A 26,784-nucleotide genomic window follows, 5' to 3' on the forward strand; every position below is an offset into this window, starting at 1 on the left:
TTCGCACGTAAAGAAAAATTTATGTGATCTCTTCTTTTAAAAGTAATTCTGCAAATAATAATCAATTATTTATCAATAAGATTAGAAACAAAACCGTTTATGTTAAATAATATTATTTTAAATACGAAGCGCCACTACGGTTTGAGTATTGAGATGTTGAACTAATATATATATATATTCATATAAATGAATTAATTTCAGAAATGATAATTACGTGCCGATATGGTTGTCGGACTTTTAATGCAATCAGTCTGAAATATTAATAATCTCCCTAAATTTCCCAAATTAATCTTAAAAAACTGTAATAAACTTATTGCGAAAAATATTGTCTCGACCGAGAGTCGGATCTCTTGCATTCCATCCTGAGCCTTTAGCCTACCGAGACTGGGTTCGACTCCCGGTCAAGGCAATATTTTTTGCAATAAGTTTATTACAGTTTTTTAAGATTAATTTGGGAAATTTGGGAGGATTATTAATATTTCAGATTGATTGTATTGAAAATCCGACAACCATATCGGCACGTAATTATCATTTCTGAAATTAATTCATTTATATGAATATATATATTAGTTCAACATCTCAACACTCAGACCGTAGTGGCGCTTCGTATTTAAAGTAATGTTAATAATTTATCATTATATATAAAAAATGTATATAATTTTATATACTTTTATATATTGTATTCTTAATATAAATATATATAAATATATGTATAGTGCAAAGAAAATTTATTATTATATACATATTATATATAATTGTTTTTAATGTTATAAAATTATGTCATAAAATATATAATTTGATTAAAATGGTCAATAAATAACAAATGTAATATTATTGTACTTATATCTATATTTATAAAACAAAATTACTTTTAATTTTTTCTCTGCCAAATAATTAACATTTAATTATAAATTAAATATTTCAATTAATCACTTGAAATATATTATAAATTATATATTTAATATAATTCTGTAGTAATGAATGAAATATTCAATTCGAAAAATTTAATATCATAAAATGAAAATATCATACAAGATCGATTATGAAGAAACAATCAACGAAAGATCGCCGTGAAATGCAGCAATGTCCGAAAAACAATTTCAAACCAATAAAATTTGCTCATAGTGTACCATAGAAAAAATTTTTCTTCTAGCATGATTTTGGTTTCATAAAGAAAAATTTTAAGTAAAAATCAACTTTTAATAAAAAGAATGTTACAATGAAAAATAATTATAATAAATGATGTGTATATAATAATATGTATATAATAATATAATATAATGAAAATAATATAATAAAAAAATGTATGTTATTTCTAATACAAACCTTGATTGAAATTATGGACTGTGCACAAATTAACGACTGGGTATGTTAATTTAGATATTCTTGATTTTTTAATGTAAATCGTTCTGTATTTTAGTATCGTGTTATTTTAATCCCCCTCTCCTCTCTCTCTTTCTCTCTCGCTTTCTTTCTTCTTCTTCCTGTTTTTCAATTACTAAATAATTTACTATAAACATTAAAAATTACATTTGATGTGAATATTATATGTTTAATGTAAGTATTATATGTTCAAGTATTTATTATCATATTACATACAATATTTATTTTAAGTAGTATACCAATAATGTATATATATTAATTATATTTATATGTATAATACAAAATTTGTTTAGAAAAATATTAACTAAAATTTTATCAAATTAATTATTTTAATAGGTATTATTTTAATAGGTTAATTATTTAAATTATATTAATTGCATTTATATATATATATATATATATATATATATATTAAAATCATGTTATATATGTATATATATATATATATATATATATATGTATGTAAATAGAAATATGTATTATATGCATATTTATGTATATTTATACTACAGAAGACATCAACAAAACATAAATTGCAGTTAAAATGAAAGATAATTAATTACTTCATTATGGAAATTTTCCAAATCACACAAGCTTACTCTCTTCTCCGAACTACCACTATAAAATTATATTCTCGAGCATAATGAATTTTAGAAAAGTTCAAAATAGATAAATCCTTTACAGTATAAAATTGTAAGTCCTTTTTCATTAATAATATATGTCTTTTATCTTTCTTCTTATTAATATTTTTCTTTATTTTCTATATTTGTTCCATTTATGCTTATGCAATTTTTTTATATTTAAAAGATATTATTTATATTTAAAGAGATATTTAAAATATGTAATATATTATTCAATCTTATAGAGGCTTCCAGACTTGAAGATGGCAAAATAAAAATTACAGTTCCAAAAAACTAATTAACAATAGCACATTATCCTTTTAATATTAATATTGAACAATTAAAAATAACAAACTTAAAAAAGCATAATATGGAGATGTGCAAAATTTGTTCAATTCCCTATCCTAATAATAAAAATTATAAAAATTCTAAAATTATAAATAGGATTCACAAAATTGAATACATAAAAAATATTATACAAGATTTGGAAAACTATGGCCCAGGTGGCTTAATACATATCGCTATTTTAAGTAACATAATCCAAAGACCTATCAAAATATGGAATGTTGATGGTAGTTTAAACAAAATAATTGGCAAAAAAAAAACTCGACATCCTATAGATATTGAATATCATGCGATCAGTTCGGAAGGAATAGGTAAGAGTCAAATAAATTTTAAAAAGAGTTTAAAAAAAAGAGCCAATTGTGAACCAAGTTTACAATTTCTTAAATTTTATAAGATATTTTAAAATGATTTCAAAGCTTTTTTAGTCCAATTAGAATAACATTGAAAATCAATAGGAAAAATATGTATTTTTATGTTTCGAATATCAATTTCTATCTTAATTTTAATTTTATTTTTCTCTTAATATGATTTTTTTCGAAAAACAATGAAACGATATGAATTTAGATTGATGAGAATAATTCTAATTAAAAAAAAAAGAAATTCTATATTCGATCAAGTGATTCTTAGTGCTTAAGCTTAAATATTTCTGTATAAATTTATGTATATAAATTTAATTCTGCAAATTGCGCGCTGAAATTTTTTTCGATCTTAAAACGCATTTATAAGCAGAATCAGAATATCACTTTATTAAATTAAGTAATTTAATAAGTTTTTATGCTAATAAACATCTTTAAAAAAATATTAATAATAAAATGTTAGAGAATCTAAATCTCTCTCTCTCTCTCTCTCTCTCTCTCTCTCTCTCTCTCTCTCTCTATATATATATATATATATATATATACAAATAATTTTATTGCGAAAAATATTACGTCAGCCAAGATTTGAACTTTGAACCTGAAATTCCCAACTTTCTAGGACGAGTGTCATACTCGTCCACCTTAATTTGATCACCTTTTTTTTGAAGAATTATGATTTTAACAGCTTATATCAAGGATTTTGCAGCTCTTTTTGGATAATTTTACTATATTTTAGTACGATATATACAATAAACGATTTATTAATGATATATAAATATATACACATATATGATCGATCATTTATATATATATATATATATATATATATATATATATAAATGATTGATCAATTATTATATGCTTTCTTTATAAAAATATTCTGTTCCCTTATTTCTTCTTATACTTTAATATACTCGCATGCATAATTAAAATTTTTTAAAGTCGACAGTTTACACGTGTACGTTTTATCCCATTTTCGGTTCAAACTTTTCTAATCATTCTCTAGGTCATTGGACATTAAGAGGAGAAAAAGATCCCGACAATGTTATCGTTGACTTAAATAGCTGTCTTTTTTCGGTGATTGGTTCTCAAATTGGACAAGATCCATTAAGTCTTCGTAAATGGACACAGCTAAAATTGAAAGCCAATTTTCAGAATTTAGTCAAATGGATAGATAAGACTCTCCTATTGGAGAGAAACGATAAGACATTCTTGATGATTGGTGGGGTTTATTACAAGAAATCAAAACCTCACAAGATTGAATCACTTTTAAAAAAGTCATCAGAAAAGAAAATTATATGTAAGTATGTAAGTAGATTTCGTATGTAAGTAGGTATAGATAATGTGCCAGGATAGAGATACCAGTAGGTATAATGTTCCCAATTTCAACGAGACAGTCCCGTTTTCAAAGTGTTTGTTCAGCTCTCTCGTCGAATATATCAAATGTCTCGATTTTAGTAAAAAGATCCCGCTGAAAAACATTAAAAATTTTTTTTCAAATTGTAAAACAAAACATGTATTATCATTTCCAAAAAATATGTAATGCAGCAGTTGAATGAGTTATCTCTGCAATGAGCAAAGTGTGAAAAGCGAAAAAACAACTCTTTGTTTGTATTTTAAAAGCAATATTAATAACAAAATTTCAATTTCATTATATCAATTGCCAAGAATTTTATACATTTTTTAAGCATTCACCTTCATTATTAAACCGGATAATTCCAAATAATAAATATAAATAATTGTAAAACTGTATATTACCCACAACCTCACCGATTTCAATGATCTTTGGTCAAGATCATTATTCTGAGTCACTTCCAATAAATTTTAACTATCGTTATTCGTTAAAAAGTTATTAACAACAAAAGTTTAAAAAATAACATCTTTTTTCTGCTATATGAAATAAAAATGTTCTGCTTTAAAATATATCTTATGATTTTCTACGCGAAGCGAGTTCTACCTCACTTCCCCCCTTGTCAAGGAATACATGACTTTTCACGCGAAGCAAGTTTCACTCTATCTCCCTCCCCTGCTTCAGGGGCGTACGACTTTCCAGTTTCCACGCGAAGCGACTCTCATCCCACCTCCCCCCTACTCTGCGGACACACTACTTTATTTAGGACATATCAAAATGTGTTAAAAGTAAAGCTATAGTATATATTGCGAATAATGAGCAACGATTAAAATTTATTGGAGGCAACTCAGGGTCATGACCTTGACAATATATATGTCAAGATAATATATAGTTTTACCTAAATATATTATTTTTTAAAAATAAATTACTATTGTTGTATTTATCTGTGCATTCATATATTCATCTCTTCGCTCCCGCTTAATAAAGTTATCCTACTTTAGATTTGAAAATTCTGGTCACTTTAGATTCTCCAAGACATGTGGTACAAGGCCATGCTTTCAAACACGCTTCACATGATAAAGAGGACGACTTTGGAAGAATTGAGACATATTCTATAACAAATTGGAAGACTGGTTTTCTATCAAGAGGTGATCTGTATTATGTTGTTCATTTAGCATTGAAAACACCAAAAGCTCAAAAGTTTATGGCAGAAGAGCTCAAGCACAAACTACATGATAAAATAATCATAACTTTTGAGGAAATAGAAAAGCAAAGAAAAGAAGAACGTTTGCAAGAATCCTTACCTAAAGCAAGAAAATGGGATAAAGGATGGAAAGACTCATGTCAAAAAGAATTTAGTTATGTGAAATTATGGTTGGGAAATTTCAAAAACAAGATGGAGAAGAAGGAGGAAGAGGAGGTTTGTATACTTAATGCTTATCCTGTGATTGTGATGAATTAAATAATAATAATAATAATTAAAAAGAAAATTACAATTCACTGCTAGATAGCAAAATGCTAACAATTTGTCGGTTGATAACAAATTCAATCAGATTCCTCTAGATCTATAGTAATCTGTGTACGCATTAAGGATCTGTCGACAGTCTACTGATATACTATGCAACAGCAGTTTGAAAATAGAAATTGAGCAGGTTTTGTGCGCGCAGCAGATCAGCAGAAGAAACTGAGGATTTGCAGATCTGCTAATCTGCTGGCAAAGCATATCAGCAGATTTTGTCTTATTTTTGGCAATAGTTTGTAGTGACGTTATCATATATGTGACATTTATAGATTGTGAAATTTGTTACCTTTTTATCATCAAAAATTGGTAGCATACTTTGCTCAAAATTTGTCTCTACAAACTTAACTATCTAGATAATTAACAAGAAAGATAGCCATTTGTTTTATAAATAAATCAAGTTTATTAGAAGCCAAATTTAACTACCATTTGGACTTCCTACTTTCTATTTGCATATCTGCAAATCTTATATCTATATATTTTTTTATTTTAAGAACAATTTTATTGTCAAAAAATACAATCACATGGGACAAACTTTATGTCTATTCTTTAAATACATTTGCAATAATAAAAGAATGTTAAATAACAAAGATTTGTAATGATTTATATCTTGTACCGAATTATCTAAGGTATTTAACAGATTCTCAATTATGGTAATAATAATTTTAATTTCCGCTTCACAAATATTCGAATGATTAACAATCTCGTGCAGCCAAGGAAGTATGCCATATCCTCTTGCGAGGAATAAGGATGCTTTGGAAATTTTAGTAGTAGAGGCGATGACTTCCAAAATTAGTTTCTAAAAAAAGTTTATATCAATATTTAAATAAATAATACGAACATTTTATAATAAAATTTATAATAAAGAAATATCTTCTCAGATCAAATCCACTTAATTTATTTTAGTAAGACCCGATTGCACCAACGAGTTTTAAGCTTTGCTTAAAGTCAAAGTAACGTTGGTGCAACCGGACCTATTACATATAAATAAATCAATTGATTAAAAATCAAGATTGCTGCTTAATATTCAAATTTTTAATTCAAATTTTTAATTCATTATAATCGAATCTCTTTATTGTTAACTCAGCCAAATAAATTCCCTATTTTTAGTCTTTCCTCACAATCTTTCCTCTAAAAATGCATGCAATGCACAAAATATCATTGTATTGATGAATTATTGACATTAAGATAATGATTACGATTTACGATTTTCTTTTTTAAATTGCTTTCACATTTTACATAATTATCAATTACATAATCATGTAGCTAATATAAAATAATGAGAAAGTATTAAACACAAGGGAAACTGTTAAGAATATAAAAATTTAGAGAATTAAAAAATGAGAAAATATTAAGAATGAGGATATTAAAAATAATAATGTTAAGAATAGAAATTTTCAGTTGTATATCAAATGAAAGATTAACTCACTTTGGCCTTGGCGTCCGACAATACGCAAGTGTGAAAATCAAGAAGAATTTTGAACAACATGCATTTCAGAGCCACGTTTACGTCGTTATCTCCCTTCATGCCATCTCGGATGTTCTCCAAAATCCAATACCGATGCGCATTATGCTCCACGTGCGAGCTGTGCAACAATTGTAGCAGCTCCGGTATGGTATTTAGATCCAGAGCGGTTTTGGCCATTAAGAAGGTGTGCAACGGCGAATAAAGAGGGTGCAGAGGTTGAGTGGCAATTAATGAGGTTCTAGCTAAAAAGGTAGTCATCAGACAACTCAGGCGGACATCCTTCAATTGGCATTTTAAGGAAAAGACTCCATTTCGCAAAGCATCAATTAGACGCATCCATAATAACTTTTCTTTAGACCTGATAAATAAGGAAATTGGTTTTTTAACTAATCATTTTAATTCTCGCCAGAATTTATTAAGAAACGTATGCTAATCTATATCGCAATCAATGGAAAAAAAATCGGCACTTTTAATATAAAGCTTGGAGATAAATCTCTAAATTACAAAATCGTATTGATAAAAAAAAGTAGGATCATGAAAGAAAAATCAATTATATATACATATATATTAGACTATAAGGAAAAAAAAATTTTTTTTTAATTGGCCTCTCAGTTCAAAAGCCCTTCCATTTCATGCCAAAAGAACATCCCTAAATTTGTATCAAAAAATATTAAGCTTTAGAGGTCGCTAGTGAATGCGATTTTTAAATCAAAGTTTTAATTTTCCTTAATACATGTTTGATTTGATGTAAAAATAGCTCAATCCGGATTTTAAATATAATACTGTATGTTTTTTGGTCGCTGAAACCAATACAATAATTCTACGATGCCTTAAGAAATACAGCCCAATTAATGTAAAAAAATGACGAAATTTCGAATTCAAGATTGATTTTGAGCAAGCGTTTAAATGGGTTGTCAAATTGTAGGTCTGCTCACCCAGAATAAGATCCAATCGGAATTTTCCTGAGACCTCCTACAGGACTTTTAAAAGTTGCATTTAACTGGATTATAAAATGTTTTTAAGGATAAAAAAATTTTTTTTACAAATTCTAAAGTATATCATCTTATGGTTTCGACATTCTCAAATCAAATGTCTCAATGACGGTAAAAAAAATTATTTGATGTCCAAACTACAAAGCGATATATTTTAGAACTTGTAAAAAATTTTTTCTTTATTCAAACCGTTTTATAATATAATTATAAATTATATAATTATAACATTAAATGCTACTTTTAAAAGCTTTGTAGGAGGTCCCGAGAAAATTTCAATTGAATCTTGTTCTAGCTGAACGGATTTACAATTTAGGAGGAGTAATGACCCATTTGAATGCTTGGAACTTGCTAAAATCGACCTTGAACTCGAAATTTGATCATTTTTTCATATTAATCGAGTTGTATTTTTTAAGGCGTATATCGTAGAATTAAATGAATTATTACATTGTGTTCAATGACCAAAAACATGCAGTACTACATTTAAAATCAGGATTAAGCCATTTTTTTGCATCAAATCAAACATGTATTAAAGAAAATCGAAACTTTGATTTAAAAATCATTCACTAGTGATCTTTAAATCTTAATATTTTTTGATAAAAATTTAGGATTCTTTTGGCATGAAATGGAAGCTTTTGAGCTGAGAGGCCGAAAAAATTACAAAAAATTTTTTTTCCTTATAAATCTGATATATATAATCAAAGATAATTAAATAAACTAAAATAAATTTAAAATTTAATATTAAACTGAGTAATTAAATTACTAACAAATAAACTAAATTATGACAAATAATAAAATTCTATATTCTAGAAGACCTATTATTTATCATAATGTATCTACTGATTTCATTTTCTTGTGTAATTATTAAAATTACTACTTACTTGGATGCTTCCAAATGAAAGTAATATCTAGAGATAATGGTATATGCTGTCATCCGAATATCGTTCGAATCACTGCAACATGCAGCAAGTACTAACGCCAATGCACCACTCTGGCTCACTTTATAACACGCAACGATATTATTTTCTGCTAATAAAGTACACAACAATGGCAGATAAAATGCTGGATCATAAATATTACTATTCTTGTGTGTATATAATTCATTATTCTGAAAAAGGACAATAAAGAAAGAATAGAATTTTTCTTCAAAGATAAAATGAAAATCTTATATAAAGTCCCATAAAATATATGATTCTATTCATTTTTGTGTGCTTTGTAGTTTCTATAAATGTTTAAAATTTATTTTAAAAAAAAAAAAAAAAAAAAAATTGTACAATAGAGGATATTTCAAACCGTAAAATCTAACATTTTGAGATCAATCTTGTAACAAATATTTAGATCACTTACTTTCATAGATCTGTGTACAGGATAATTTTTTATAGTCTCATTGACAATATCCTTATTGAACAAGTTAAAAACTTCGGAAGTGGAAGGTTGTCTCCACAGTGCAGTATCCGTCTCTCCCTTTACACTGTAACGTGTTGCTGCGGCACTCCCCCACAAATATGGCCAGTACTGTTGAAGCTTAACATTATGAGTTTCATAATACTGAAGAATCTGAAAAAAATTAAAACTATCTAATATTCCTTCAACAGCGCAATAATCTCGATATATATCGCGATTCTTACCTGCAAAATACGCTGATCTACGTGGCAAAGGGTAGCGTTGTAAGCTGCGAGATAAAGAGGCACGTGCGAAACAGTCATTACAGAATGATTCTTTCGAGTAAGTATTCTTAATAATTCGACCAGGTCGCCTACAGTTATAAAATATTTAAATAAAGATTAAACTTGTCTATATGTAATGATATATTCTTACAAGATGTTATAGAGTATTTTATCGTGAATTAAGGTTGATTTTGGGATGACATAATTACAGTCTGCAGAAAAAATAAATACTTTTTTTTAAAAAATATATACTTTTTAACTTTTTTAAAATAAATATTATAGCTTTCTACATGTTCCTTCCAAATAATACTGTGCAAGTAAACTCACCTTTAACAAAGGATGACCCAAGCATAATATTAACAAATTCTGAGTGGGACGTCGTCATTTCAAACAATGTCTTCGCATATTCATTATCAATATTATCTCCATAAGCAATATCACATAAATTGCTCAGGGTTTTCAATATATTGGATTGAGTCGCCTCATCTTTAGCATCTTTTAGACCTAACTTTAAAGAAAATCTGGTAAACTGCGGCCACGAGTAACTCTTGCTCAATGAACTGAAGATTAAGTTATCTTCCATCTCTTTCAAACGAATCACTACATCGTTTAGCTTCCCGCATAAGATTTTGATCTTCTGTAGATTTTTTGATTCCTTTTTTAACGTCAATGTCATTATATGCAGTAATACCTTTATTAGATCCATCAAAGGTTCTTTTTTAGTCGTTACTAAATTTTCGTATCTCTTATATACACTTTCTAGCAGTTGCACGAAACAAATGGACACCATATCCAACTTGTCGCCGTTCTGAGAAATGATGTTACAGATTCTCCCACACAGAGCAAGATCGAAAGTGCTTTTGATGAGGTAGACGATCGCTGCTGCATTTTCTTCGATCCAAGGAACAGGACTTTGTGACTCGGTTATATACGCGGCAATATCGCTGCCGTAACGCTCATAGAGACTTTGAAGAAATTTTTCATTCCATTTGTATTTTAAACTGCTGCCCAGTATGGGAAACACAACATCCCCTTGCTTCACATTTTCTATCTTGAGGAAGTATTTCATCAACGATGAGATCAGCCTGGTATTCTTGGTGATCAAAGTAGTTATCAGCTGGACCGTGGACGCCGTAATACTTTTTGTTAGCAATTGTGCAAAAGTATTGGTACTGATACCGGAAATATTGTGTGAAAAGATGGACAAGTATCTTGCCAGTGCTTTCTCCCATTCATCCACGTGATTTGTCTTACTAGACTTTAGATAAATCAAATGCAAGCTAAACTTTTCTACAAACTGCTCGTTCAACATATCATGCAATCTTGATTCTTTATCGCAATACATGTCCAGCAATACCGGAACGATGTGTCCAAATACGGACAAGTTTTGCTTGTCGCTCGAAATAAAAGTGCTCTTTTCCAATTTTATCAAAGCGAACAACAAGTTCGCGATGTCTTTCGATTCAAGCTGCAATAATTTCAATAATTCAATAGCAATATCATAATTATTAGTGCAAGCTTCCAAAGGATTCTTCTCAATAATATTCTCCAATTGCGTGAGGAACTTACTTCTAAACGCAAAGAAAATATTACAGATCCCTGCATTATGTTTCTCACATAAATGCAAAATAGACTCGTAGATCTTTAGAATAGTTTCAACGATCATATATTCCATCGAATCTTTCGAAGTTTCTCCACAAAATGGCGAGAAATAATGCAGCAAAATAGGATGAGTAAAGATACATCTCGCGTTTTCTTCAAGTATCACTGCATTTTCTTGATTCGATTCAATAAATTGTGGCATGTTTAACAAAAACACAAGCACGAGCTTGCAATTTTCGTTTTGGGCCTGCCGCAAAATTTTCGATTGCGCTAGCTGTGCTAAATAAAACACTGTCATCTTCAACAAAGTCTTAACATCATACAAAGATAAAGAGTGCTTAATAGTGACTTCCTTGTCGCCATATTTAAAACAATACGTCGAATGACCATCATTAAACAGTTTAGAAAATTCAGTTATGTCCATCTTGGAATTTGCCAGCAACATATTACTCAGTTTATACAATAATCTTAAAGATGGTAACTTGTTTTTCAAGGAAATTGGTTGTTTGCTATTTGACCAATTTTGCAAGTATTTATAAATTGGTAAGTTGGTCAAATCTGTTGTCATGTAAGCCAGCAGATCGGGCATAACTTGATAGTGCAGAGTATGAACAATCACATAGGATAAATAAGCCAAGACTGTGGCACAATCTTTTTCACTCATCTTTTGCAGCGCACAGCATAAAAGTGGTGAGACTGCCGTGCAAGCCTGCATTCTACAAGGATTTTCTTTACCAAAGTTGTTAAAGAGAGTATCAATTGTCTCATTAGTTTCATTGGAATTAGTAAATTCATTCGTTAAAGATGATATTGATGTAGATAAGATTTTCTGAGGATGATTTTTATTAGAAGGAAAGTTCTTTGGATTTGCCTTATCAAGTAACCGATTAATTATATCCTCTATCTCCATTGTATCAAAGTTAGTCACTTGATCGTTCTTTTGTGTTATATACTTAGTAGATTTAATATCTTTCGAATTTTCTTGATTAAAGTTGTTATCGATTGTATCAACTTTCCATTTATCAAAATCAAATTGTCCGTTGATTAAAGGTGAACTTATTGCAGAAAATTCTTCTTGACAGGGACTGGTGATTTTGTTGACATTATCAAACAATTCGTTAATTATATCCTCCGCTTTTTTAACGTTGAAATTAGCTATTTGATCGTTTATTGCTTCTTCCGCTTGTGTTATAATATTTATATACTTGTCAATGTGTTTAATGGCATTTTTTAGGACAGACATAAACCACTGCGTCAACTGTTCGTTCTCTTCAGAATCCGCAACCACTGAAAAGCCATTGATCCAAATATCCAGCTGATCTTCACAGGTTTCGAACAAATTTGTTGTATGTAGCAGCGTTCTAATAGCATTGTAACTATCCGGTAATAAATCTTTTTGACGGATCAGAGATATCAAGAAGACAAGAGCTTCTTTAAAAGCTTTTTCTTTAGGAGCAAAAATAGAAGAATCCAAGGCAAGTAGGAATTGTATTGTCTTGACTTTCATACGATTTACTTTCTCCATCTTAATAATTCCTTCTTCTTCGAGATTATTTAAACTCGATAGCAATAAATTCGATTGTAAATTTGTAGAAATATCCAACAATTCTGGACATATATCCTGATACGAATGAAGAACGCTCAAAATAATATCAAGATGATCCATCAATTCTGGACTTTTTATACTTTCCGCATTTTTCGAAGCTTTTTTGTCGGTGTCCTTTTCAAAAGCTCGGTTCCACATTCGTAATATAATTTCCAAAGAAGGAATAATTCTCAAAATAAAATGAGTTATTTGATTTTGAATTATAGATGTTTTATAGAATTCTTGTGTAGCCAAAGAAATGGCTTTCAGCTGATTAGTCATTGTTAGGAGAAGAGATAAAGCCTCGTGTCTAACAGAAAGACTGTCGTGATCTAATCCTGGTAAGATGGCGACTTTTACAATCGCGCTTGGAACTGCCAGAGAAAGTAATGCATTTATTAAATTGTTCGCCTTCAGTTCCGCAGAGCAAGTTTTGATACTATTAATCGGATTGATTGATTTCACTATCTGCAAAAAAAATTGATAAGCTAAAGATGACTGAAAAGATGGTACGCACAATAATTATCGCATAAACCTACAGGCATCTCACCTTCCCTATAAATTCAAGAAGACAAACCCATTTGGGTGAAACTCGGGGCTCAAGAAATGACTTAACCGCATTATATTGCGAACGAATTAGATCCGGGCAGACGCTCAGTATCCTAACAATCAAATCCGATGGCTTTTCATGTTCCCAAGGTTTTTCCAAATTCTGAAGAGCTGTATGTACCAGCTGATTGTGCTTATTTCGTGAACTACCCAACGTTCGATCATGGAAAATAATTCCATAACGATGGGACGTTAACAAAGTGACTAAGAATTCATGAACTATGTCACTAATAACCTAAATTATAATCGAGAAAAATAAAAAAAAGCAGTAATAAAAAGCTCGATAATTATATATTATATTGTAAAAATTTATGATTTTTCGCAATATTATTTCTCAATCGAGAAATATACTTTGTTATGCTTTTTTATCAAAATTATTTTAATAAATTAATATAAAATTTTATATTTTTCAATATCAAATACATCCATCCATTAAGCAATATTCTTACTAATAAAAAATACTACATTGCAATTAAACTAATTCTTGACAATGTCTATATTCTAAATATAATATCACAATTTATAATAATTCATAATAATATTGAGAATTACCTCCTTGTCCGCTAGAAAATTTTCACTATCATCACAACTGTGAGTTTTATTTTTAGGCCAATTGTTGGGACCTTTCCAATTGTACAATGATATCAGATTTAATACAGTAGATGTGGAAAATACATGTAACTTTGTCGTTTTACTAACACTGGTATTCTCCAGTACGTAAGTCTTTACAGTGGTCAGAACTAAAGTGACAATGTCTTTCGAATCGTACAGCAGTTCTGAGAAGATGCAACAGAGCAGATTGCGCTTGTCCAAGAGTGTTCTGATCACTAGCGTGTTCCCTTCCACAAGGAAAGCAAGAATAAAATGAATGAAACATGTTCTGACGCTTTGAGAATCCGTGGGTTTGGTTTGCTGTACCAGATCCTCTAACGTTTGTTGCTGTAATGACAGGTGGATAAGCAGCTCCCTGGATAAACTGCTATCTAGGGATGCTATTGCCGCTAGTAGCTTCAATATTACTTTACGCTGCTTGGCATTGCTCTGAATGGAAAGCATGGAATACACAATAGACATGTGTGAATTTAGTAAGTGGCGACAAGCTTCTATTGCACTATTTCGGTATTGAGGGCATTCCGTCAAAATCCTACAAATAAAATATACTCAAATGAAATAAGTCTACTTTTTGTGTTTAAATGAATATAGATTTCAAAATATAGATTATCTTTAACTTCGGTTGAATTTATTCTTCATCTTCTTCTAATTCTTAGAACTGGAAAAAGATGAAGAATGAATGCAATCACTCGTATTACAATTGGATTAATGCACATTAAAGGCTGCTTTATGTAAAGTACTTAAATGCAATGATAATATCAACTTTAATAATAAAATAATATATATATATTGTTAGATAATGTGATATATCATTATTAAATATTTAATCCTTTTTAGAAATACTTTTATATTTAAATATTTAAGAGTTAAATATACAGATTTCCATGCATGTTGTCTTGGCTAGACGTACCTCATTAGTAAAATATGGGTTGCAGAAAAGACAGTGGTAGCAATGGAAGTACTCTTCTTGTCAGAAGACTCTAACAGTCTTAGAACTTCGAAGACACTGCCACCAGTGTGCAGATATTCTGCTGCCAAATCCTTTTCTTTGTTCTCGTTGCATATTGTCACGAACTTCCTTAGGGCGGCTAAGTTATTAGAAGAAGAAGAAAGCGTTCTGAGAGATTGTCCATTAAATATATCCTGCCGGTCCTTCGTGTCATTTTTATCAGAATTATCGTTTTGTCGTTTTACATCATATTCAACTACTTCCTCGATAGAACCATTGATTTTCGCCTTTTTCGTTGAAATTTCAGTCTCCTTTTTCGAGGTCCGCTTGCGTGCTTTTTTCGGCTTACTGGATACAGTCGTATCATCCATTCTGGGTATGCTGAATATGTTTGGTATGTTTATCCACACACGTGCTCCGTGGGCGCCGCCATATTCCTATTTCCTGGGCTCTAATCAGAGAACATAACACGCCAATAATCGACTCCCCTCAGTCCGCTGCAGTATTGGTCATTGGTTGCGTTCAGCGGATTCAATAGTGTAGTTGTAGCCCATAGCCCACTGTAGCCAATTGCAATAAGATAGTTGAACGAGACGCTCCCTACAGCTGTAAGACATGCAAACAGTTGTTTTCAGAACGCAAATTGTGGGAATAAGTGACTCGAGAATTTGATGAATCAAATTCTCAAGACAACCCCATGCTTGTCGTGTGATGTGATATAAGAGGTAATGATCGACACTTCCTTGTAACTGGTAACTATAAATCTTTATTACTCGAGCTCAAATAAATATGACCGTACAGGATGAGCGCCATAATCTATCTAATCTTATTTTGTCTCTGACGCTGCTTGTAGGCAATTCGCAACCTACCAAATCCCTAGGCTTTCTACACTCGCTGCGCTAGTGAGATATTGATAACGTAGTTCCCTACAGTCTGATGTTCACTGATGCCATCTGATGTTGTCATTTCGGAATGTATAATCTATTGCATTGTATTGTATAATATTTATTATACAACAAACACATATTATTAATACGTATTACAAAATACGACACGCAAGAAAACGTTTGTCATATAGAATGTACTACTTTTGACGTGTATATAATCAAATAAAGGAGAGTGCAGAGTACAAGATTAACAGATAAAATGAAAAATAGAATAAAAGTACAATTTATTATCAAAAGTTAATATTTAAGATATTATGTTATCCGAGAATATTTACTCAGTGGCATGAGACATGGATAACATCGAATTGTTGTTCTTCGATACGTTTTCCCACGACATTTCAGAGGTTTGTTTACATGCATTTAATAACGATTAATTAAACCTGAGGAAAAGCTGTTTATTAGCAATTTTGTTAAAATTTACATCAGTGACACATAAATCGAAATAAAAATTGATAGAAAAAGGGATTTTATTTTTTAATACACTTTACTGTATTATGCACATATTTGAAGATTACATTTTTGAGGTTATAATTGCTTATAACCGGAAAGTATAATTTTCTCATAAATATATAACTGTCTCTTTTATTATCAAACTATGTTAAGATTATAATTATTATAGAAAAGTATATTTATCATCAATTTGTTATATTATTTATATATGATGCATTGCAAATAAAAAATGTTAGTAAATTCTTAAAAAAGTTTATCTCTTTTCTAAGATTGTTTATATTAAATTTGAATGTAAATAATATTTAAAAAATTAAACTTTGCTTACAACAAAATTTTATATTTTAATAAAAATCCCTTATTCTACATATAATCCCAGTTTTCTTTTTCTTTTAATTTTTATGATACATTGGATGACATGATGTTTATGTAGAAATTATGGTTTTAGGAATTGAATTTGGACTTAGTGCAATTTCCCAAACCTGTTTATATTAGTGAAGTAAGAATCATTCCATTAGGTGCCAGAGTACAGGCAGACTTTCCAGGAGGAGTACGACTTGGGTAATCAATTTACTCTCGGCATTAAAAATAGCAGTTTTTTCTCAATTAATCAACGTTTGAACTTTTGAGAAATACAAGAGACTTCATTCTTTTAGAGCAACCAATCCTTCACAATTCGAGATCGAGTTTTTCGTGAATGATCTCAGCAAACCTGGAGCTTCCACCTTCGAGTTTTTAGGTGGTTTAGAATATAAACAGAATATCCATATCCAATTAGAATGCGAACGAAAACAGATACCAACGGATGGATTGGTACTGAGAGGATGGTATACCACTATTACGCTTGCAGTGTACGGTACTCTGACCAAATCACTGAACAATCCCCAGGAAGTCATTAGTTCAGCAGCTGGCTCTACTGCTTGCGTTAGCTCCATAGAAGAAAATCCTGAAAATGCTGTGCAAATTTCTTCTGAACAGCAACCCGAATGGTATTACGAGAATCAACATCAAACGAATTTATCGGTAAGAAAATTTGACATAATATCATTTTTTTTTAATCCAAATAAAAGTATCTAAAGGATGTTTAGAAAATAAAATGTTGCATATTTTAAATGTTTTTTTTTATTTCAATATTTGTAATTCAATTTGATCTGAATAGCATATTAATTTGAATACACAACAAATAAAAATATAAAATACATCATAAAAACGAATGTGGTTATATTAATTCCAAATGTATAAAAAGAAGAGCACAAAAAACCACCAAAAATATAAAAGCCTATAATGGTAGAAGCTGGGTCTTTAACACTTTAAATAATTTAATGTGAATTATATCTATATTATATACAATTCACATAGGCTTTTATATTCTTGTTATGTATTCACATTACGATCTTAATAAATCATTTATGCATATTAATTTGATAATTATGGGATAGTTTCAGTTAAAATGTTCTAATGCTAATTTTTTATTCTTGTCATTTTTCTATCAATACTCTTCACTATTTTCACTCGAGTTTGAACACATAATTACATTGCAGCAAGAAACATGCGTGACGGCAACTCCATCACCACAACCGATCCAAGTAGTGGAACCATCCAGGACGACCACATCCGACACGGGAAAGACAGAATCGAGACAATGGGAAGATGAGACGTCCAACGCAGGCGAAAAACCAAAGCGACCTTTGTCTCCGCCTACTGAATCCCTGATCTCTCTAAGTCCGGAGTCCATCTCCGCTGAAGAAGAAGAAGCAGAGCAACAGGAAACTGGCGAACCGGAAACTGGTGAACCCTTTGAGCCGATATTATCGGACGAGGACATAATGACCGATGATGTTCCGTCTACTGCCGAGTTCGAGTGTGAAGCATCACAAATCGATGAAATATATGCAATGGTGCCACCTGATTTGTTAAGTCTAGAGAAGCTGGGAGATTTGGAAGACATTCATGTGAACCACGAGACCTTATTGAAGATTAGAGAGATTTTACAATCCCTCTCCAAATCAGTCTCGCATTTCCACAATGCATCCGGTCAAGAAAAAGAAACATTCGTTCACAACTGCGAGACTTTGTGCGCCATACTAAGTCCATTTGACTCCGACATAAACGATATCAATGATTTGACTGATATTGTCAATGCTGGCTTAGATATGGAGCTCGCTAGGGCCCAACCACAACCAGCATACAAAGTACGACACGTGAAAGTGGGAGTTCGTTTAGCAGAAGCTCTTTGTCGATTATCGAAAGGTCCAGAAATTCTGTTGAAAGTTCAAACCCCGTATAAATTACTGTCCCTTTGTATGCGCGAAAACGTGGCGTTACCAGTGAAACTTTCCGCTCTAAGAGCCCTCGATGCTGCATTGATCAGCCCGATAATCGTGCAGGAATTTCTAAGGAACAACTTATATAGAAATGCATTAACGATGCTAGACACAGCTAAGCTAGCTAGGCTCAAATACGCCCTTAGTTCGCTCTTCCGTAAAGTCCATGTGTACGAATATCTAGAAGAGATTAAGAATTTCGACGAATTCGGCTTAGCAGAGCTGATGAATGCTTATGTGTACGCCCCAACGTTGATGGCGCAACCTAAACGCCAATTGCCAGCTGGTGCCCAGATGGAATTCGAACGAGAACATACTCGCAACCCCCGTGCTCATCTGGTAGCTTATTTCGAACACCATAAATTGGCTCATCACCTTCTACTGGCGTTATCTTCCCCTAATTGCAATTTGCAAATGATTAAATTAATTCGCCGCTTCCTCTTGCATCTCTCCAATACAAAGGAAGGCCTCTTCTACTTATTGAAAGAGATCGAAGTAGTTCAACTGATATTAAAAGCTCTAAGGTACGAGCTACCAGGCGCTGGGCGCATCCTAGCGTGGCGTCTCCAGGTTGCACAGTGCCTGATTCGCTTGAAACAGACTTCCGATTGGACGATCTTGAAGAGATTGCATTCTTTCCTCATTTTTCCAGATGGTTTGCGTGCTATTCTTACGGTTTTGCCCCTGAGCGACTTCTTAGATATTCTGATTCCTTTCTTGTCGGATTCTAATCTCTGCGAGTTTGCCGCCGAGGTGATCTCTGCGGTTGTCCGTTACTCCGACAGGGTAGAGATCTTCCAGAACCGTGCGGAATTAATACTGGACAAAGCTCGCGAGCATGTCATTCTCAGGGACGTGACATCATATCTGACAGTCGCGGCCCAAACTTCTCATTGGGATTACTGCGACGTCTCCCTATTGGTGACGATTATCAGGAAAAGCGCCGAGAAGGCTGCATCGCTTCCAGGCCAGTTAATTACCGCCTGTAGAATCCTGCATTATCTTATCTTCCCATCAAATAATGACGTTGACCCTTTAGAGCCGTACATTGAACTCAAATACAGGAATGCTCTGACTCAATTATTCGCCGCTGACGGCCTCACCGCTCTGGTTGCCGTAATGGCAAACGTGTCTGAATTCTATGAACAACCGTTTCTTCATCGTGCTGCTCTAACTGGTCGCAGAGGCATGGCGTTAATCGCTTTGTTGCTTCCTTGCGTGAAGCTGACCAGAGCATTGCTCGAGAGACTCGTCAAGTGCATGGCAACAGACTTTAAAGATCTCACGGCCGTCGTTCCGCTGCTCGGAGTCTATTCCTTGATCGAAGCCATCCCGTCTAATCTAATGGTTCAGACTTTGTCCGAAGAAATCGTAGGAACGCTCCTAGTCTTTACGCAAGCTGTCGATTCCGACGGTTCTGGCAACGTAGCGAAATCTTTATGGACTCAGATGCTAGGTGAGGTTCTGAAGATGATCTCCCTCCGTCCTTGCAACTTCGTGCCAGGTTTGAAGCTGCTAACTCGCCTACTACCACCTGTCTTAACATCGAAAGAGACCATCACTGAAGACGCAACAAGAATTCTGGGCCTAAGAAAGCTCTGGTCAGCACATCTTCAAGCTCAAGCCACGAATCTCACTGAAACGCTTCGGTTACTTTGCACGAGTTGGAATGGAGACGTCTTACTTCTTTTATCAACAGTATGCAAACAATTAAGCGACCTGGCAGCGCCGACAGCTCTTTTGGTTGGAAGATGTCTTTTAGATGGTATTCTAGCAGCCATTCCTTTAGAGAACAACGTTCCTATTCTCGCTCTAATCAATGACCTGGCTAGGCATGCACCTATGAAGGCTACTTTGTTAACATTGACCAGTCCGGCGTCCAGAGCGCAAGTAAAATCCGATCAAAAATATCCGCCGGTTATCGAGATGATGTGCTCCACTTTGAAAAGTAGCAGCGACGTCAACGTACAATATGAAATCCTCAGTACCTTCGAAACTCTATGCAACTACAATCTCAGTCTAGTACAAGAGGATAACGAACCTTTGGAAAAGAAACTGACGCACTCGGTGCCCAGCAAGGAACCTCTTTTATCTATACTCGCGGTTCTAATCGATATCCTGGCGATCAGCACAAAGTTCCAATTAGATGTGATAGAAAATACGTTGACCATTCTCTTGTCTCTCAGCAATCACAATTACGGTCTGTATCATGTAAAGAGCTGCCTGGAGAACAATCCCTGCGCCTTGCGCGCGTTACTGGATCATGTATTGAGCTTGGAAAACCCCGAAACAAACTCCACTGTAGAACTGACCGTAACTTTCTTGGAGAACCTAATCGCCTCCGAATCGGAAGCGAGGACTTTGCATTTGCGCGCACAGCAATTGGCATTCTTGATCTCTTGGGAGAAGACAGATCATCCCTTAGAGAAATTGAAGCGCGCGGAAGAGCTGAAGGAAATTTTGAAAGCTGCCGAAGAGAAAGAAGAGAAAGAACCTATCCCGGAGATGTTAGAGCCTCTGCTGCCCACCCCGGAAGCATTATTGAACCAGTTCTCGCAAAGGTGTCTTTGTACAACTAATAGCCCAACCCGATCCAAGAAATTTTCTTTCACGACCAATCAAACACAAACTGAAGATACAGTGGACTTGTTGGCACTTGCCACTGAATTACTACCCGCTGACTTCAATCTATTAGCGGAGGCGCAAAACTTGTGTTCTAAAATACCTCCTGATGACACCACTCAACCTCTGCAATCAAAACCTCAGGATGAAGAACAAGAAAGTAGTAGAGCGGAAAAACAGATTTCTCCAATGGCAAAGTCGAAACAGCCATTCGGTAAGATTATTAAAGATTTATTAGACGGTCTTTAGAAATTTAATTCTTCATATCGAAAAATATTAAGAAATCAAAAAGAAAAAGTGAACAATTTTTTATCAACCTCATCTATTTTTTTATGTTCAATTATTAGTGTGTTCGACGATTTATGATTTTTTTAATGATAATTCTTTAGTAACACCAGTACGAGGTCGGACACAGTTCACCAATTCCCTACGAGGAGGTCCAGTAGGTGGAGGAGTAGGTAGAGGATCCGATCCCTTCCGATCGAGGCCGCCCAACACTTCCAGGCCACCGTCTCTTCACGTGGACGAGTTTGTAGCGCTGGAAACCTGCGGAGCTCAGCCAACCGGTCCTACCGGATACAATAAACTCAACATCCGCGGAACGTGCCCATCGCGTGCTATTAGCAGCAGTACCAGGAGTCGACCTTGGACACAAGAAATTCGTCCCACGTATCTTCGCTGATTTATTACTATCTACTATCTTTCGTTTCGTGTATATATATATATATATATATATATACATACATATATATATATACACACACATATATGTATATTTACAAAATACTAATTATGCCAATAACAATATATAATTTTTTTCTTGAAAGGCTGTATTTTGCAGAAATAATATTTCATTTTGTAATGAATTATTCTTTTATCAACTTTTGCCATTTGGGATACTGCTTTTTGAATTTCTCAATATTGTTTTCCAAACGCTTCCATTTTCGATATCTGTACTTGCTCTGGAAAAAATATTTTATATATGATATATATTTTATATATTTATATCAAATTTTTGAGTGTATAATGTATTCAATAAATTAAATTAGACCGCGCTATATGAATAAATCAAATAAGAAAGAATTAAATAGATCGAGGTAAATTTTAAATACATTTTCCAATTATGTAAACTGCGCGCCATTACTATCGGATTTAAAACATAATCATAAACTAAAGCTGAAATAATATCACAAATTAAATCATCAATTTAATCATTTGATCATTAATTTAATAATTATGCTAATAAGAATCTTAAAATACTGCAAAGAACTTTAGAAATGTACATATTTTTTTAATTGATCAAGAGTTAAGAAAAAGATTAATACTAACAATAGTTGTGACAAATTTCATTAACATACCGTCGCTTTTGGTTTCTCAATCTTCAATAATTCTTCCGAAAATTTCTTTATGATTTCGATGGTCTGCGCAGTAGGTCTCGTTCTGTTCTCCATCATATATCTCATCATAAACAACAAATATCCAAAGTTTTTTTTATGACAAGCCGTATCAATGAGAGTACCTATGATTACAGAATTGGGTTTATAGCCAAAAACTTCTATTCCTTCCAGAAATTCTTGAGCCTGCATAAGTTCTTGACAACCAAGTGCCAAAACCCCGAATGTCATTACGTTTGGAGAAAGCCCCTTCTTCTCCGCTATGCTTATCACCTCCTAAGTTATTAAATCGCAACATGACATTGAAATAATCAAAAATATAATAGCGAATTTGGTTACTTGCAATACGCTCGAATACTAAAAACTGCTGTACATAAAATTCGCAAAATTAAATATGAAAACACACACACATATATATATATATATATATATATATATATATATATATATATTAAACAATTAAATTCCTAATGATATTCGCGTTATTTATCAGAATATACAGACAAAATAATATGAACACCTGGGAAATAAATCATATGTTTCATTCCTTATTTTATTAATAAGAGATTGGCAAGTTACTAACGGAAAAAACGGTTTAAATTCTTTTAGTAGAATTTCTTTCATTTGAACAATAAGAATTTTTACTGAACCGTACATTTGAAAATTCAACAATAAGAAGTAGAAGTAATAATAGCCGTAACGGTCAAAGCTAGATCTTCAATGCTTAAATAATTCAATCTAAAAATTACTATATATACTATATATACTATATATATATATATATATATATATATATATATATATATATATACTTGTATATATACCATATTTATAGTCATTCGATTTTTTCATTTGCTTATATTGTATAAATAATATTAAAAGAAAAAATTTTCTTTTCACTGTATTTTCCGAAATTGCCCTCTGTTCTCAAGAATTTTTCTTCAATTCTTTCTTTTCTGGCCAATTATCTAATTTAAATTTCATTTATAATTGTCAAGAACAGAATGAAAAACCAATTTCTTCAATATATCTTTTAAGCAATTAGAAGATGTTTTGCTAGAGATGAATGGTACAATATTACATTACAGCACTATTCAAGCCATGTATAATTCTCCTTCAATAAAGGATACTGTTAAAAATACTTCCTTTATGTGTAAATGAAGCTCGTGATTGTGAAATTAAAAGAACGAATAATTTAACTAAAAATTAAGTTACAGTAGTTACTTAAATGTAATAAATATGTACATTAAATTTATGAAATTTAGTGTATTTTTCATAAAATTTTATAAAAAATACTTTAAATTTCATAAATTTTTTCATGAAAAATACATTAAATTTAATCATGAAATTAAATACAAATTGTGTAACTTCAAAGTATATTAAATTTCATAAAATTTTTAACAGTGTAGAATCTGTATTAAAGACAAATGGTAGACCAACTTCTCATTAATAAAAACAATAATATATTTCTCAGATGATGTTCATATTATTTTGTCTATCCCCGTGTATCATTTCATTATCAAAATAGATTATACTATGCCGTTGCATAGATTAGATACTTCAGTGTAATGATCCAGTTTAATGCAAGTGACCGCATTTACCATAACACTTACTTTCGCGGCTTTATAATCGAATCTTATGCTGCGCCTTTTAATGAGCATATTGAAAAAGTCGATGTCCAGTTCAATATTTTTCTCCTCTGCAGTTTTGATGAGTATATTCTCAGCGGGCACCGTGTTTGGAATTAAATCCAGGAGTAACGTAATAGTTTTGATATTAGGTGTAACACCATCGTTGGACATTCGACTTAGAAATCCTTCTACACCACCGAATAAAATCAGACGATTCTTGATCAATACGTCATTCAAGTTTACCGAATTCTGTACAGTTACATCGGTATCACGTTGCACAATGTTCTGTTCTTTTCCCATTGGTAAAAGTGTGCTCAACATAGGCGGAGAGGCCAACAAATCTGGCTTCTCGCCTTCCAACATCGAAACCCTAGTTTGATCGAATCCCGAGAGAAGAACGTCGTCGGGCTTTAAATTTCCTAAATTCGTGTCCCTGATCGCTCTCAGGAGAAGATTATAAGTAGTCAAAGATGGTTTGATATTTTTCATGCGCATTAAATGCCACACAATTAAAGCATGTCGCAGGCCAGCCTCCTTGTCAGAAATTGCCCCATGGAACAAAGAGTTGTAAGTGATCTCTCCGATAGGAATACGTCTGTCTCTCATCTCGTCCGCCAGTTGAAAGGCCTTAACGATCTGACCGTGCCAACTGTACGCCTTTACCATGACATTATAATGCGCATCGTTCAGCGAAAACTGCCGCTCATAAAGAGACTTTCGCAGCCTGTTAAGATGCTCCAGAGCTACTTCGCTGTTATCAGATAAAGCACACGCGTTAAACAGACTAGTGTAGGTCGCCGCGTTTGGTTGCAATCCATACTTCTTTGCCTTGTTATACAGACTGAAGCATTGCTTTACGTCACCTTGTTTGGCTAACCCATATAATAAGAGATTGTACAAGTACATCGTGGGCTTGTCTCGGTTCTCTTTCATTAAGTCGAGGACCTGTAAAGCGGAATTCAAATCATTCTTAGATATATGTGACTTGATCATTTTAGCGTACTGGCCCAAGCTAGGCTTCAATCGACGTGGAACGCGCGCTTCTGTATCTTGAAATTTCTCCTCTTCCTGCTCGCGCTCATCCATTGGAATTCGCTCAAATTTCCTGCCTGAGATGTCTCCGAAGACATTGGCGCTCCTCGGGAATTTTTCAGTACAAAAATTGCTGACCAAAAATTGCAATTTATACTGCAATTGCTCATTTTTGGCTGCACAATAAATATATTAAATTTGTTTTTGTATAATAATTTAATAATATATAATATAAATGTTAATTAGTATTAAATTCTTTGCAGTATATTGCTGCATTGATAGAAAAATTTGTAGAAACACATCTCAAAGTTAACAACTTTTCAGTAGAACTTCAGTAGAACCAAATTCTTTCTGAATTTTAATTAAAAGTGAATTTAAAGGACAAACATTTTTTATATAAACGGAAATATTCAGATTAAAAAAAAACTCGTCATTATATAAACATCAAAGAGTACTGAAATAAATTATTATAAAATATAAAATTATAAATAAAGAGCAATAATCTACTAAATCGATTAATACGCATAATTTCACTTCCTTTTTATGTTATATTTTTAATTATAATATATTTTTTAAAATAATGTCACGAGTTTTCAAAATTCGAACACTGTCACTTTGTGTTACAATTGTGTAAATTTCGTCACTTATCAAAGTTGTGACATTTTTTCATGTAGGCAACGTGTTGACAAATGTATGGTTTTTTTACAAAATTTTATTAGAATCGATTTCCATTCATTATCTAAAAAATGCTAACTTTTTATTGATTACTTTTCTATCAACACAGCGATACGTAAAAAGTAAAATTTTATTTTCTAAAACCAATTTAAAAAAAGACACTTGAATATGATATAAAATACGGAATACTTATTTGTTCATTTTTACACGTACATTGTTTTGATATGATTGAGTGATTGAACTCATTGACATAACCTATGACGTTTTTGAGTTTGATTGATGCGCGAAGTTTTTGACAAAACATTTCACATAAATGAAAATATTCGTATTAAAAAGAAAACTCGTCTTTATTTAAACATCAACTTTTAAAATACTGGAACGAAATGTATTGAATTTTAAGCGAGATAAAATTATATATATATGACACAACGTGACAACTGATGGCAACAGAAAGAATCTGATCTAAGAATGATTATCCCGGTTTTTTGTGTATCAAATCTCGTAAGATAATGTTCATAATTTTATGGTTCTTTTCCATGCTATTACGTTGATTAGACGTAAGGATAAATGTTTTCAGCTGAAAATCAATGTACAAGTACACACTAGAACGTTACATACATTAATTAAGTACTATTTAAAATGTTATTGGAAATAAAT

At 32.1% G+C, this 26,784-nt stretch overlaps 4 protein-coding genes across 5 annotated transcripts; 2 read left to right on the plus strand and 2 right to left on the minus strand.

The window, feature by feature from the left end:
* The first annotated feature begins 1,339 nt into the window (after positions 1-1,339).
* Positions 1,340-5,841, plus strand: LOC147906961 (uncharacterized). The gene is made up of 3 exons (XM_087415285.1): positions 1,340-1,366; positions 3,647-4,029; positions 5,043-5,841. Exons 1-3 carry the CDS (start codon positions 1,340-1,342, stop codon positions 5,515-5,517), a joined length of 885 nt encoding a protein of 294 aa, XP_087271411.1. The 3' UTR covers positions 5,518-5,841.
* Positions 5,842-5,953: 112 nt separating this feature from the next.
* LOC105149383 (nucleolar pre-ribosomal-associated protein 1) lies at positions 5,954-15,595 on the minus strand. Its single transcript, XM_011061757.2, has 9 exons — positions 15,017-15,595; positions 14,047-14,638; positions 13,436-13,729; positions 10,026-13,353; positions 9,660-9,787; positions 9,379-9,588; positions 8,913-9,139; positions 7,004-7,400; positions 5,954-6,373 (listed from the first exon to the last, which is right to left on the minus strand). Exons 1-9 carry the CDS (start codon positions 15,424-15,426, stop codon positions 6,095-6,097), a joined length of 5,865 nt encoding a protein of 1,954 aa, XP_011060059.1. The 5' UTR covers positions 15,427-15,595; the 3' UTR covers positions 5,954-6,094.
* Positions 15,596-15,652: 57 nt separating this feature from the next.
* vir (VIR_N domain-containing protein) lies at positions 15,653-22,261 on the plus strand. 2 transcript variants are annotated; one of them, XM_087414938.1, is made up of 6 exons: positions 15,653-15,780; positions 15,909-16,346; positions 16,898-17,010; positions 17,106-17,472; positions 17,991-21,609; positions 21,785-22,261. In XM_087414938.1, the coding sequence occupies exons 2-6, from the start codon at positions 16,293-16,295 to the stop codon at positions 22,075-22,077; spliced, it is 4,446 nt and encodes a 1,481-aa protein (XP_087271064.1). In that variant the 5' UTR covers positions 15,653-15,780; positions 15,909-16,292; the 3' UTR covers positions 22,078-22,261. The 2 variants fall into 2 exon arrangements, with proteins under 2 accessions (XP_087271064.1, XP_087271063.1); XM_087414937.1 differs by having other exon boundaries at positions 15,670-15,807.
* LOC105149382 (pentatricopeptide repeat-containing protein 1, mitochondrial) lies at positions 21,611-26,531 on the minus strand. The gene is made up of 4 exons (XM_011061755.2): positions 26,341-26,531; positions 24,403-25,628; positions 22,754-23,065; positions 21,611-22,357 (listed from the first exon to the last, which is right to left on the minus strand). The coding sequence occupies exons 1-4, from the start codon at positions 26,429-26,431 to the stop codon at positions 22,262-22,264; spliced, it is 1,725 nt and encodes a 574-aa protein (XP_011060057.2). The 5' UTR covers positions 26,432-26,531; the 3' UTR covers positions 21,611-22,261.
* Between the last annotated feature and the right edge of the window lie 253 nt (positions 26,532-26,784).

This window comes from Acromyrmex echinatior, chromosome 17 (assembly GCF_024713525.1).
Source record: "Acromyrmex echinatior isolate Ae372 chromosome 17, ASM2471352v2, whole genome shotgun sequence".
Classification (NCBI taxonomy): Eukaryota; Metazoa; Arthropoda; class Insecta; order Hymenoptera; family Formicidae; genus Acromyrmex; species Acromyrmex echinatior.

Coding starts and splice junctions, on each gene's coding strand:
- vir (XM_087414938.1), top strand. CDS start 16,293: ATGGATAACATCGAATTGTTGTTCTTCGATACGTTTTCCCACGACATT. Junction 16,347..16,897: donor TTTCCCACGACATTTCAGAG/GTTTGTTTACAT, acceptor TTATGGTTTTAG/GAATTGAATTTGGACTTAGT. Junction 17,473..17,990: donor AACATCAAACGAATTTATCG/GTAAGAAAATTT, acceptor ATTACATTGCAG/CAAGAAACATGCGTGACGGC.
- LOC147906961 (XM_087415285.1), top strand. CDS start 1,340: ATGGACTGTGCACAAATTAACGACTGG. Junction 1,367..3,646: donor GTGCACAAATTAACGACTGG/GTATGTTAATTT, acceptor AATTTTTTAAAG/TCGACAGTTTACACGTGTAC. Junction 4,030..5,042: donor TATGTAAGTAGATTTCGTAT/GTAAGTAGGTAT, acceptor CGCTTAATAAAG/TTATCCTACTTTAGATTTGA.
- LOC105149383 (XM_011061757.2), bottom strand. CDS start 15,426: ATGGATGATACGACTGTATCCAGTAAGCCGAAAAAAGCACGCAAGCGG. Junction 14,639..15,016: donor ACCCATATTTTACTAATGAG/GTACGTCTAGCC, acceptor TTTTATTTGTAG/GATTTTGACGGAATGCCCTC. Junction 6,374..7,003: donor TGTCGGACGCCAAGGCCAAA/GTGAGTTAATCT, acceptor AACTTTTTTTAG/AAACTAATTTTGGAAGTCAT.
- LOC105149382 (XM_011061755.2), bottom strand. CDS start 26,431: ATGTTTTGTCAAAAACTTCGCGCATCAATCAAACTCAAAAACGTCATA. Junction 25,629..26,340: donor CTCAATCATATCAAAACAAT/GTACGTGTAAAA, acceptor TTTATTGTGCAG/CCAAAAATGAGCAATTGCAG. Junction 22,358..22,753: donor TTGAGAAACCAAAAGCGACG/GTATGTTAATGA, acceptor TATTTTTTCCAG/AGCAAGTACAGATATCGAAA.